A 14,562-nucleotide genomic window follows, 5' to 3' on the forward strand; every position below is an offset into this window, starting at 1 on the left:
CATGACACATGCCATTCATAGAATACGGCGGAAAATGGCACCGGCGATTGGGGTAAAAGAAGTGAATCTGTGCTCACTCTCGTGCTCTACTGACCCCAGATTGCTGACGTTCTTCGGTGCCAGATTGCCTGACGTTTCTCGGTGCCCGATTGCCTTTTATGTAGCGTTACAATATCATTTATACCTGTTGATTCGGCGAAGGTGAGCCAGAATGTTTAAAAATAGGCTTTTTGAGATATCGAGATGACTATCCACTTCGCGATACCACTGCTGGCTTATATGAGAAAACAGCTGAATCGTAGTAATCAGCAAGATGATTCAGTTAATTTTAATAGTTCACTTTTTACCTACTACAGATAAGCAGTTGAACGTAACGGGAGACTTGTAGGCGAACGTTAATGTTAGCCACATCACGTTTTAAAAATTGAAAAATATTGCTTTCCTTGGCACTATGAGTCACCCACTTTTTAAAACGCGCGTTTTGAAAGAATGTTTCTAAGCTTCACTCAGCAGCGTGCAAGCCATTCTACTTAACTGGCTGGCCCCACCGGGGTGGCGCAGTTGTTACGGCGCTCGACTACTGTCCCCAAGGACGCGGGATCGAATCCTGGCATCGGCGGCCGCTTTTCGATGGAGTTGAAAAGCAAGGCGCCCGTGTGCTGTGCGATGTCAGTGCACGTTAAAGGACCCCAGGTGGTCTAAATTTTCGGAGTCCTCCATTACGGCGTCTCTCGTAGCCTGGGTTGCTTTGGGGCGTTAAACACCACAAACCAAACCAAATAGCTGTGCCGGCGTTGCAGTGTTGCTGGCTTCTCCAGCCGACACTGGAGATAAGGTTCAGTACGGCGCGCCATTGCTTCATGGCCGCCGAGAATATGAAAAAGGTGCATAGCGGGGAAAATTGTTACTCTGTGGCGCCCGGATAAATCGTTTTTTAGTTACAGAAAGTAATATAGCTCGTAATAACGGCTGGCTACAAACTCCTCATTGCAACATGCGCGCAACTGCAATAAGAAAAAAGTATTCGAAATTTATTAACCAACTTACTGTTAGCATAATTAATCGGTTTTCTGAAGTCCGCCCACCGTCGTACAGTCACCTGCTTTTGAAATGCCTTGTTGCTGTCGAATGAAGGATCCGGCATATGAACGGCTTTTAGAATTGCTAGAGTAGGCTAACATTTCTGAAGGACTCGGGAGTTACAAAGTCCTATCTTAGTAATCACTCATTACGCATGCCTTCACGATTGCTAAGAATGAATAATGTCCAGTGCCAATTAACTCGGGAGTTCATCAATGTAGTGCCTTGAATTAAACTTTATCGGACATATATTTAAATGCACGACGCTGCTGCAATCTACTCGCGAGACAAGTTTGCAACGTACCCAAACGGCACACCCATACCCTCGTTAGATATGTGCACATTACTTCAGGCCATGGTAAACGTGAAAGTATTAATAAAACTAGCAGCTGGTCGAGGAGAAATCGACTTGTAATTATTAAAAGAAGTAGCGAAATTGTATGTTTTGACTGCAATATTTAGAACAGTCCCGCAGAACACAACACTTGATCACAGTAACTATGCAATCGAAATAACGTCGACGTGTACTGCGTACAAGGACTTTCCCTTGAGTTGCCTCGCGAATCACGTCCCTGCTAAATTATTAGCCATAGTCGGAATACTGGGATTTTTTTTTTCTCACCATAGAAAATCACTTTTTAGAAAGTTATATCACTCAGATACAATTCTGCTTTTGTTCTCTGTTCACTATTGCTTTCTTTATTGCTGCATTGTACGTTAATGTACAATTTAAACCTATGTCGGTTCCGCATTCGGGTCGTTTGTACTATGACCCCCTCTACCTACCACTATCCCGTGGGACCGATGCTTCATAAGCAGCGATATTAAGATGGCTGCATGCTAGCACTAATGTGAATACTTGATTCGGGAAAAACAGCGGCAAAATTGCTTTCTAGTTACGTGAGCTAACTATAAACCAGAGGCTAAATCGTCTTTTTTTTTGTTAAAATGCGCCCTCGTGTGAAGGGCTCAAAAGTACTTTTTCGCCGTGTACAGCTGCAAATGGGTTCACTTTGTTTTACACTGGCGACAACCATAGACTATTCTCTCACTTCGGTCTTTTGAGAGGATTTGAAGAGGAGCGAACTGTAAACACGTTCACGAAGTAGTATGCGACAGCTATTCTGTCGTCCCAAATATTGAACACATTTTCCATCAAGGAGCTCAGAGGGGTATACAGTGCCGTCAGATATAAGCGGATGCCGCGACTGTTACTGAGCATCAATTCGACTTGCTCGCCTCTTCATATTCCGAATGGCGTCCAGCTCTGAGCATTACTGAAGGCGCTATTATGATTCATCGCTGGGCCACTAGATAATATCCAGGGCCTGATTGCTAACACTCGCACGCAGCTCTTTATTTCATCGCGCCTTGAAACTAGGAGGCTCTGACGCCATGAGCCTTAGCGTGAGCGCACGCATCCGGCGAGCTTCGTATGCCACGCTGCGACCACCAAGCCCGGCGGTAGTGGTTCTGATGTCCGTGGCAGCCGGGAGTGCGCGGCCATGCTGCTCGCACTGTGCCAGGAACCTTAGCAGGTCGTAGAGGACGGCGTCCCTGACGAGCACCACCTGCTTGGCGAGGTTCTCGAGGAGCGCCAGCAGGCACCTCTTGGCGTAGAACCAGGTGTCCGCTCCTAGCTTGCTAGCGTGCGGCTCGAAACTCTTGATAACCCGCGACACACCGAAGTCGTAGTTTCCCTTGGCACAGTACAGTGTACCAATGACCAGGTTCACGATGCAGAGGTGGAACATCTTCTGGCCCGGCTGATCGTAGGCGAGCTGCTCCTCGCGTTGCTCGACGCGGCGCATGAGCTGCTCTGCCTGCTCGTTCTGGCCGGTCATGATGTAAGCCACGCACAGGTTGGCCAGAAGGGCTGGGCTGAGTTTGAGCAGGTCACTGTCCTGCTCCCGCTCGACCAGTGGCTCGTAGAAGGCCACCGCCTCGTGGAACTTCCCTTCCTGAACGAAGAGTACATGGCCGACATTGAGCCGCCAGCAGTCCTCCTCGCTGCACAGTTCCACTGAACGCCGGAAGAGGCGCTCCACCAGTGGGTAGTCGCGGGCCTCCCATGGGATGCGTGCCTGCGTGCGTGCAGTGCAATTTGGCGGCGAGCAGAAAAAGCGTTTGGGCACTCATTTCACAAATGACTTTCGATGCCATATGCATGTACCTGCACATTACTAACGATGGCATAAGCATTCTTAGGTATTTAAGCCGAAACAATTATTTCGCTTATTTTCTCGCAGCCTTGTTTGAAACTCTATCTCGAAATAATCACTATATGAAATCTATAACGGAGCAGCTAAAACGGCAGGGTTTCCTTCTGTAGGTTTCAGGCCGCTGTAGAAGCACCTGGGGTTCTTCAACCGGAAAACCACCCAGAGTTCTCTAACTGCGCTGACATCGTGCTGCACATGGGCGCCTTGCCTTTCGCCTCCATCGAAATGCGGCGACCGCTGCCGCGGTTCGATCTCGTTTCCTTGCGCACAGTAATCGAGCGCCCCAACTGCCGCGCCGCCGCGGTGGGGTACCTCGGTATTTAAGGAAGAGTGTCAATTCTTTTATGAGCCAAGCTGCTATCGTTTACTTTTGCTGCTGCAGAGGAAGCTGTATGATAATTGCTTTTGATCACGTGACCGCTTTGTTATCATCGACTGGTCAGCGAATGTGGTCTCTGACAAACGCGTGATATTGGAATGACGGAAACTCTATGCTGTTGCATTATTTGGTGACCACAATGGTCGAGACTTGAGCATACTCGGGATTGGAAAGGGGAGGACTGCATGGACTGTGCCAATTACAAAACCTCTGTTTCAAGCATAGCTCTAACTTTCGGGGAGACAGGACTTTACCGTTATCCACTGGCCGGCGCGCTGCAACGTCAAAAGGGAGCCTACCTGTGCCATGAGGGCAGGCAGGAAGCGCTCCGTTAACACAGCCTTGACTTGTGCCGGTGGCGCCCCTTGCTGTCGCATCTGGCGCAGCCTGTCAGCCTGCCTAGCGGCCAGGGCCTCAAGCTTTGCGTAGGCCTCTTCAGGGGCCGTCTGCTGGGCTAGCAGGGCTTCCAGAAACTCGTACAAGAAGGGAGGCAGCAGCCTGAAAAGCAAACACACGGTAGAAGCTGCTTGCGCACAAATCCGTTTGTACAAATGTAGCTGCGGGTGATGCAGGTTCTCACTCTACTTTTCGGAAAGAGAAAACCATCGCAAGGGTAGAATACGTTTGCGACTTCGCGTCGCATTATATTGAGAGGTGCATTGTGCAGGCTGCGAAAAAGATATATAGTAAGCATTTATTTTGTGTAAGTATCCTCAGAGTGCCAAGAAAATGTGCATTTTGCTCTGCCCTATGAAGCCTAACAGACTCACCATTACTTTCCCCGTGGCGAGGCCACGTGTCATGACAAACTGAGAGGCGTTGCCAACTGCCGTTAAGAGGGAAGCGGGCGATCGAAATCGAGCTTTCCAGGACCCTTCGATCTTGAGTTAAACAAGCTATCTCTAGACCACACAGGAACGTTCGTACGGTTTGGTTAAACCGGAACTTTACATTTATGTCCCTCGTTGCAACGCGGTCCTTCTCACTGGTGTGCGCTTCGCAGGTGGTATTTGGCTGGAGACGTATAGTCGGGAACTAACCGGTCGGTAGTTTCTGGGACGTCAGCTTTATTAAAGTTAGATGTCTCTGCGTTTGCTTACATTAAATACAAGTGCGACATCAGCAGTGATGTAAGTGCTACTGTGGTTTAACCTTATAAACTTGCCTTATGAGCTGGATGAACTGAGTCTGCTTTGACATGTCATGCATAGCCAGCCTGGTCTTTCATGACTGCGGGGGGGGGGGGGGGGGGCTCATATGCGCCACGTTAAGTTTGAAATGAATGACAGCGTACGAAATGATGCGACGTCATCTACATTTATCCTGTTCCAAACTACCCAAACTAATGATTTTACTTGTTATACTAAGGTGTAAGTGTTAAACTCGAGTATTTTTTCTCTCTTCCCACTTATAAAAATTCCTACAGGCTCTATGGCTTTGGCCGAAAACAGGCCGGCGTTATCGTTCCATTTTTTCAGGCTTTTTAGACAAGGACAGCCAAGATTTATGAAGTAATTTGTTCACGAGTGCATATTAGTTATGCGTGCAATTGAAAATAAAATTCAAACCACAGATGCAAGTCGTCTGACTAGTGAATGTATGCTCGCTTAGAAAGCTACCCACTCGATTGCACTGCGCAGCCAAAGCGTCTACGGGACTGATTCTGTGGAAATGTGTTTGCAATATCACCGTGTCATGTTGTGGGCGGGCATTCGCGGGAGCCTTGTGGTTCATATAGTGCCTAGAACTACAAGGACCACATCGAAAGGGTTGAGCGAAATATATATACGTTAACGTTACAAGCCGACTTGACCAGCTGAAAGTTTTTGAACACTGCGGAAGAGTGAATTATATAATGCCTTATTGACACCGCCTCAACCATTGTACTTGTATACCCATCTAGAGAGCTTATCACCTGAACACCTTATTGCATGACACCTAGTACGCAGACACGGCCTACGCTGACTAAATTCTACGACTACACTTCTGGCCCTCCTCTAACAGCACTGCCGTTCAAACACCGGTGTTATTGGCGCCACACCAGCTAAACAAGCGAGGGCGAAACCATCCTTAGCTGCCATCGGTAAACTAAAACCGTCGGAACCCGCATTAACAGCTAAGGCGCCCTCCATCATTTCGCCACTAACATGCTCCAAGAACACATCCAAGCGCTGCCGAGCGCCTACTATCGCCAACATATACTCGGGGTTTAATTCTAGCCTGTGCCTCAAAGTACAATTGCAAAATGAAGTTGAAGAGCAACTATGTAGATGTAAAACTAAATGAAAGCATGACATAATGACATTCTCCCTTCTTGCTGAAGGCACTGTGCACTGGTGGGGAGCCTTCCTTTGCTTTTTCTTCCGTTTCTTTCCTGGTTTGTCTATTGCTATGTTTACGTTTCGTTCTGTTTGCTTTCTTCCTTTCCCTCCATTTTGCTACAGCGAGGAGACATTTTTCTCTATAAAAACACATTTATTATAAATATTTGCAACGCGTCCGTTGGCATGCTTTTACAGAATCAGCCTGGGACACGTTACAAAAACGGGTCCTTGTGAAAAGATCCCTCCCCCCCCCCAAAAAAAAAAAAATGGCCCAGGAAGAAATGGATTCGGAAGAAACGTTCCAGGAAAAAGTCCCTATTTGCGAAGTAGGAAAAAGAGACCCCGAGCGGTGACCACATTTCCCGTGGCGAGCTTCAATGATGTATGCTACAGCGCTTCCACCTGTCGGCTTGGAAGTAACCGAACATCAAACTGATGCGGGGGCATTCGTAACAAAAATATTATGGCAGTGGTAACACATTGACAGCGTCTCGTCTTTGCCTTATTTGCGGGGAAAAGGCGAGCTGTCGACCATCGGCTTTATTAGACCGAAAGCTTGGAGCGATGCGTTAGGGTGACATTGGTGAAACTCCTGTTAAGCGTCGGCCTGCCTTCCCCAGTACAGTATCTTGATCACCACCGGAAGGGCAGCAAGCATTCTACACCATCATGAAAGGAAGCAAAGTAGCGATGGGGGCTAGTTGAACCCTTGTCGCCGGAAGGTTTTCGGAGTAGTTCTAGAGAAGCCTTCTGTTTTCGGTGGTTCTCCCAAGATTACCCGCTCCGAGTCGCTTGTACCTTTCTCAGCTGGTAATGTAACCGAGCCGTTAGACCTTTCTTAATGACTGCTGAATGAACTGTAGAGCTCTGAACCACGCAAAGTATAAAAAGTCAGATTGTTTATAACCGCGCTTTTTCGCAGTGCATGTTTTTTATTGAAGTGAAGTTTCTTAGTCTTAGTTTCCTTACACAGAAACTAAAGGACCCCGAATAAAAGGTGCGTACTTGCACCTGACTAGGTACAGAGCCCCATACAATTTGTACACAGGGGAAACAGCGCGGTACAGATGAAATTGTTTTTTCCACTCAAAGATTCAAATTAACAATAGAAAAATACAACAGTAAGGAGCACGCAAAAAGCTGAAGAAATGAAAAAATGAAAAAAGCAACAACAACAACAACAACAGTAACAGGCACTCAAAAAGCTAAACAATTTTTGACATCGCTGACAGTTTTAATTACAACACTTAGTTCCACATCTCGTTCAGTGTACGTTTAAATACACCAAGTGATGCATGCCGTTCAATAACGGCAACAAGATCCTTATTTTTGTTCAAAAGCATGGGTATTTGGGATCGCAGGCTTCGCCCACCATAATTTGTTCTCAGCTTAGGTAGTCTGCATTGTTTTTTCCTGAAGTCAAAATTTTGATTTACGCTCATATATGTCTGTGCAAAATTGTCACGTTTTTTTCTGAATTCATTGTATATATAAATCGCAAGTTTATATATACGTCGTACGCCCAGAGGACCCAGGTGCCAAATGATGATTACTTTTATCTGAAAGCCAAGAAAGAATGGAACAAAATGCGCATTTTTTGCGAAGGGAATTCCGGAATAATTCATTCTAGGTCACATTTGTGCCTCGGGGACGTTTCTTTCCAGTGGCTGCTTTTTCAGGGCACTTTTCTTTCGGGGACCTCTTTTACGGGGACATTTTTGCCTACACCCCACAAAAACAGACCTATGCATATTATAGGATATGCCGAGCTTTAAATCTTTGCAACGAATTTGAAAGCTCAGTGCAAAAACACACCACATCAAGCACTCAGGTTTCCTCCTTTAGATCAGTTCTATTAACAAAAAAATATCTCTGAGCGATCGTTGAAGCCTGAATGCGGAGATACCAACATCTACTACTTATGTAATATCGGGATAATCGTAACGTAAATCAGCTATTTAGGCATGGGTTTCAGCTCTGCATTTAGTACGAGAATGCGGCTTTTTTCTTAGTGCGGCTAATATCCTGTTTGAATGAAAAGTTTTGTTTTTGGTATTCACGGGAAATGTTTGGACTCAGTTCCGTTTGTGCAGTTTGAATGGGTAACATTTTATCTGATATTAATTGGCATTAAGGCTGTTCCACCTTCTGTGAGCTGTACATCACTGACTGCTCGCTACGCTCGTGTTTGCAGCGGAAACGCAGGGTATCCCGTTGAAAATACTGTGTAAAAGTAAAGCACAGCTGCGCGGTTTACCGAATTCCATTTTGGCTCGTAATACGATATATCCAATGGCGAGGTACAGCCCATAAATTGGCACTTCCCCTAACTGTGTGTTCGACTACTTTTCCCGAGTGGGGACGGGTTGGCTTCGTGGCCTCGAGCACCGGCTGCTGAAGCTGTGAAAACGCTTCACGAGGTGAAATTGGACACGATTGGCCTTCTGTCTCTCTTATTCATTTTCTGCGACACATTGCTTTTTAGCGATAAAACCAATCAACAATCTATCTTAAGCGTTATGTGCAGCACATTGGAACGTACGGCTTACTCGTCCGATCAGGGAGGCTGGGATACAGCAAATAGTTTCATAGAACAGAGAATGCTTGCTGCAAAATGGTGCGCAACCATTACTAAAAATAGTGTCCTCCCTCTCGGCTGAGCCTCCTACATGCGACTACTGGAAGCGGGTACATTTTCCGTCCCAGCGATGGAGCCACCAGTTGCAGGATGACGAGCTCAGAGCAACATATTCATGCATAACGTGCCGTTTTGATTGGCATAGATAGCCGTAGGTTCCATAGCGGTGCAAAACTACTTGTGTAATAGTATACCTAATTAAATCCAAGCGTACCTAGTTGGCTTCGCTGCAAACGGCTTTGCCAAAACTGTGATAATTTTAACCAGGGAAAGCTCACTACTGCACTCACTGGCAGGATTATTCAACACCGCAAACAGTAAATGACTCCGAAGCGCTGTATGTCCTTCCGCTGCGGCTTCGATGAGGAGCTCGTTTGACCTAAAAATGCTTAAGAAGCGGTGTGCTGGCAGCACACCAGCGAGCAGTTCGTCGCTAGTGGAAGCGTGTCAGCAGGCAACAGGTAAGCTTACCTTTTGCTGTTTTATGCATTCGAATTATTTACGCACCGAACTATTTCGCGGTGCCTTTCTACTTGGATATACCCATGTTTCCCTCTATATCAGGGCGTAGTAAATTTGTATTTTTACTTCAGGAGCGAAAAAAGTATATGATTTAAATTTTCACAGACCCTCAAAGTCATATCGTAGCGTGTCGATATGAGGCATTCATGGAAAATTTTCTTGAGATACTATGCCTACAAATTTTATTGACCTAAGCGATTCATCGCTTTCATGAAAAAAAAAAAGGTGTAATATTTGGGATAAATTTGGCTCCTTTTGGGAAGATGATTATTTATTTCCGCTCTTTATTAAAAACCTGATAGATTCGAACCATGTGTTCTATATATAACACTTTACACCTACTCCAGTCGATGCCAGATTGATTTCAAGCTAAGCTATAATTTCTTGATTTAGGAAAACCCTTCCGCGAGTACAACAGCGCCAGCTTGTGCTGGCATCGCGTCGCTTCGCATACAAAAGCGTCGCGTCATGCAAGGACATGAAAGAATATATATTCTTTAGTTCTATTTACCGGTAGGTGAGAGCCGCGTGCTCGGCGAGCAGGTCAGCGGCCAGGGAGTGCTGCTCCAACCGGCAGCACAGCAGCAGGAGGTTGCCGAATGCCTCCGGGGGCTCCTGCAAAGCAGAGAGGCACGGTTGCGGGAAAACAATTATGATGACAATGTTCAGAAAAACATCAAGCACCACCTGTTGTCATTCCGCTGCGTAGTTATAGAGTTGGCATAAAAGCGGAACTCGAATAGAAAAAACGCGATTTCCCTAAGTGCGGTTGCCCAAATCAATAAACGCAAATAACTGCCGCCTCCTCGCAGTGGACCCAGATTTAAATGATTTTAATCGACGACCTTGGCGAAACATGGTGTTGTGGAGTTTACGTTAAAAAGAAAAATGAAAGAAAACGTTGTCGGACATTTCACGCCTTGTTTACCAGAAGAAGTAGCACTGATAGCTGTACTGCACACCATCCAAGCAAACAATCCCATCCTCGGTAGTCGACCAGCCAGGTGCCACGGCCACCACCACCTGCGTCGAGCGGCACTGCAGCCCATCAACTTTAACTGTGCTGCGAAAGTGTGCCCAGTTGTTGAAGTACTTGGGAAGACGTGAGAGCTGATGACAGGTGTACAGGTGCGGACATAAGTAAACGGAGCAAGCTTTTCTCTTCAAATTAAAATCACGCCTTCTGCACTGGAGATAAGAAAACATTTGTCTAAGAAAAGGACAATGGCGTCTACTGTAGGTTCCAATATACCACGACTGCCGGTTTCAATTATGCAACGCGGGAAAAATTTTAGAAGCAAATAGCGTGCTCCGTTTACTTTTGTCCGCAGGGGTACTTCTCAAAAGGAGAGTTCAGGTAGCACTTCTAGTGTGAAAACTGAAAAATTTGCCAGGTCGCTTCATTTATATTATTGAACATTTTGAGCCCGATTCAAATTAGAACGCCTTGTAGCAATTCCCAGCTCCAACGTTGAATATGGGTGGCTGGCATGTCATTCATGGATTAGAGGGTACAGGTTCGTCCACTTCTGGCTATAACATGGTCACCGCTTTGAAAGCGCCATTTACGTCAACCGGGCCACACAATAAAGCTAAGTGGCAGGCCATGCCAAGCACCGCCTCCGGCTACTGCTCTGCTAGTATAGCTAATTTGCTTTGATATGCCATGCGTTGGACACAATGTTGCTTTGAAAGCAGTGGCCGTGTTATAGCTAGAAGTGGATTAACCCGTACGCATGTGTAGAATAAATTCAGGAATAAGAATCCTTTGCATGCCGATTTCTTGCGATTCCAGTACAATTCTTATATAGTTTTCAAATTACGTACATTCCGTAAAATCGGTATGAATGCAGACGCAAACTTTGGAATGGGTTACATTTATATTGCGAGCTAAGAAGTTTCCATACTGTGTTTGTATAAAGCACACTGAAAGAGAGCATTTTTTTTTTATTATTATTATTGTTATTTCAAAATACTGCAGGCCTTATGGCCCAAGCAGGAGGGGCATACCAGATAACAATCACACACAGAAAAACGAGAAATACAATACACACTACAATTCGGCGAGAAGAAAGGAATGATAATAGTAATAATAATTACTATTGCTATTATTACTATCACTATTACGGGCGCCGTAACGTGACTGCATCTGTCTATACCAAGCTGTCTCTTCACTTAAAACGTAGTCTTTGCACAATTTAGGAAACTCTTGTTTTAACAAGCGTTGCTGTCGGACTATTTGGTGATCGCCTGCAGAAGCCATGGAAAATGCTCCGAAAACCACGTCACTGAGGATGCATAAAACAGGAAGATTCTTGAAGCTTTTACTATTGTTGAAGGGACAGTGAAGAGAGAGTGAAGTGGGCCCTGTATGGAAAGTTAACAGAATTAAAAGAAAAAACGCCACTTTCATTGAAAGCGAAACTGTCAGTCAAGAAAGTAAAACAAAATTTATACCCGTCATCACCATCGAATACTCGCTGGGAAACTAGGGGCAGTTTAGCCATGCAGAACCCTTAAGAATGCATGGGCTCTTTTCAAATCAGGCGCCACCAGTTTACATCTGCAGGCGTAAACTCTCACTCATATCTCTTGCTGGTTTGATGCGGAGCAGTGTAAGACCGACTGTTATAAGTGCGGTTCATTACCTGCAGCAGGAACTGTAGTTTGGCGAGGGCCGCCGCGGGCTGCTGGTCGGCTTCGAGCAGTGCCTGGTTGTGCAACGTGACGGCGTCCAGCTCGTGCTCGGCACGCGGTGGCATGTCGGTCAGGGCCTCGCGCGCGGCTGCCGGGTTGGCCAGCCGCAGCTCGATGGCCGCCTTCAGGTTGAACGCCTCCACCAGCGCCGATGCGTGCAGAGCAGCCGTGTTACCCACACTGCGAACCTGCGCGCGGACATGCAGAATACACGGCGACCAACCGTCAGTGCTGTCTGCAAGGTGAATGGCCTTGACCAAGATGAAGGAAGAAAATTGCTCTTTATACCATCGTTGACAGTAGCTGCAGGCATAAAATTGAGAAATTACGAGGCGTAATTAAGGACAGCTATAGGTGGGGGGCACCGCCTAGGTGGGCCTCACACTGATTTTCCGTTGGTAGATGCAACGTGTGTATGTGTAAGCGCACACACGCACAACTAGTCTTGGTGTAGTGACGACTGTGTTATACATTCGGATTGTTGAGCACATTTTTTTTTTGTTGTACCAACGTGCGTAGCGAGTGGATTTCATATTATGGTCAAAATTACCGAGGCAGCTAAAAGCGCACTTATTTGTTATAAAGGTCTGTGATGCAGTCATGTTTCTTATAAGCAGACCACGTCACAGCACATCACACGGTCCACAGCGCAGTGAGTGCTTCTAATTGAGACTGCGACTGGCGCTGAGCTTTTGACAGGCGATGTAAGCAACTGTCCGCGCTTAAAGCGCTGGCTACAGCTTTCGATAGGTCGGGCTCCCCTCTTTGGGGCTCGCGAGATTATTAAAAATTCATCTACGAAGAGAGCGCAGCACAAATTCGCGCAGAATGCCCTGTCCGCTGCCACCGCACAGCATACACGATGCAGCCGCGTTGAAGGTATATAGTGCTGATTGAACAGGCGACGCACGCCGTATACCAGATGGGCAAGGGATTTATTTAACGTGACTAGTATTGAAACTACTCAACGCGCGGCTGTTTATTTACCACTGATCATGTGCAGTAGTTTCTTCCCAAACGCTGCCTCTTCCTCGCGCTCGCTGCTTTGCTTGTATTTAAACCATTCTGTCTTGCACACACGCACAGGCTAACTTGACCTTGCTAACTTAACCTTGACGTAGGCACTCTTGACCGGCGTTTATCAACATTTTCAATGCTACGATATTGCCGCTGAAACAACAGCAGTGACAATCCATCCTTCTACTGTCACCGCCTCCTGTGGAGCCTCCGCCCTCTAGAAAACCCCAGCTACCTTCCTTATGCACTGCAACTAAGACTTAGCTCCATCCATCTGCATACACCAAAGTGCCTCTCATTATCTCTATAAGGCTGTACTCGCCAATAGCCCATAAGACGAGCCGTCTGGCTTTCCTCACCAACCTTGACTCTCCACTTTCATAAGGTGTCCGCCAACTATAAGGTCACACAGCTTAAGGACGGAAAAGTGACGGTGGAGTTGAATTCAATGTCACATTGCATTTCTTTGGACATTGCGAAGCGTTGGAGCAAACGGTTCAAAGAGGGACGTGAGAGTAGCAGAGATGATTCAAGACCGGGCCAGAGCCACCGTGCAATCACCACTCCTAACACACTTGCAAATGTTGGTACGCTGATTAGGCAAGAATGAAGGTTAAGTATCGATGAAAGAACATAGCGTGTGAACGCCAGTCAGCGTTTGGTTCACGCCCCTATTCATGATCATTTCGGTTATCGGCTCATGTGTGCGTAACCGATGACCAAAAATGTGAACGACAGCTAAAGACGAAGAGTTCTCGCGCTGTCTCGACTGATCTGACGCGGTATAACAATGAGGGTGACGATATTTTGTCGTCAGTTGTGACCGGGGACGAATGTTGGCCTCCACTATACGAGTCGGAACCATGGCGGCAAAGCTTACCGTGGACACTTTCGAATTCGCCGCCCGCAAAGAGAGCAAGATGCCACCAATTCCACCGGAAAGGTGCTGCTGAAGTTTGTATCGTTGGGGGCCCTTACTAATTGAATTTGCTAAACGTATACAGACTCTGAATCGTTCTCGATTCTGTGAAACGCTAGACGTACTGCGTGTCGCAATCAAGAATAAACGACGTGAAAATGAAAAAAAAAAGGGGTAATCTTGCTTCACGAAAATGCCCGCCCACGCGTCGGGGATGTGGCTAACACAAAACTGGCAAAGTTAGAAACGATGGAACATTCACCATGCAGCCGGGACCTATATTCTTGCGACATGCACATTTTTAGGCAACTGCAAAAAGGACAGACTTTTTTGGAGCGACAGCCCAATAAATTTAGTTAGGTGGGAACCACGCGGCCCCATCGCCCCAAGTAGCCCCATCGTAATATAATCGCACTGGCTAACGTATTTCACTCACCCTCTACACTCGGGCTTGGAGACGTAAATACAGCAAGCTTCAGTGTGTCACGTGCTTCAAATAAATAGGGCTTGGAAAAGTAAACGCAGCAAGCTCCAGTGTGTCACATGCTTCAAATAAATAGCATTTGCAGGGCTGGAAATTCTGAGCCAAGTGTAGCTATTTCGAATACGTATCTGAATCCTCTTGGTCTAGTCGTTGGCGAAAGATGTTGAACGAGTTTTCAAGATGATCTTATAGGCAGCGGAGCAACAGCCGGTATTTTGCACGTTTTCTCTTCAAGAATCCTAGCAAAATATACGCCATAGCTAAAACATTAAGATTTAAT

At 46.4% G+C, this 14,562-nt stretch overlaps 1 protein-coding gene across 1 annotated transcript in view; it reads right to left on the minus strand.

Annotated features, from left to right (window-relative positions):
- Nucleotides 1-1,763: 1,763 nt before the first annotated feature.
- Nucleotides 1,764-14,562, minus strand: part of Ttc30 (tetratricopeptide repeat domain 30) — a 31,143-nt gene continuing 18,344 nt past the window's right edge. Inside the window, exons 5-8 of the mRNA XM_084599765.1 lie at nt 11,814-12,050; nt 9,677-9,780; nt 3,981-4,179; nt 1,764-3,164 (exon numbers count right to left, since the gene is read on the minus strand). Coding sequence (XP_084455891.1) covers nt 2,442-3,164; nt 3,981-4,179; nt 9,677-9,780; nt 11,814-12,050 — 1,263 coding nt within the window. The 3' untranslated portion in view covers nt 1,764-2,441. The remainder of the gene's footprint in view (nt 3,165-3,980; nt 4,180-9,676; nt 9,781-11,813; nt 12,051-14,562) is intronic.

This window comes from Amblyomma maculatum, chromosome 1, assembly GCF_055883805.1.
Source record: "Amblyomma maculatum isolate TAMU_Amacu chromosome 1, ASM5588380v1, whole genome shotgun sequence".
Classification (NCBI taxonomy): Eukaryota; Metazoa; Arthropoda; class Arachnida; order Ixodida; family Ixodidae; genus Amblyomma; species Amblyomma maculatum.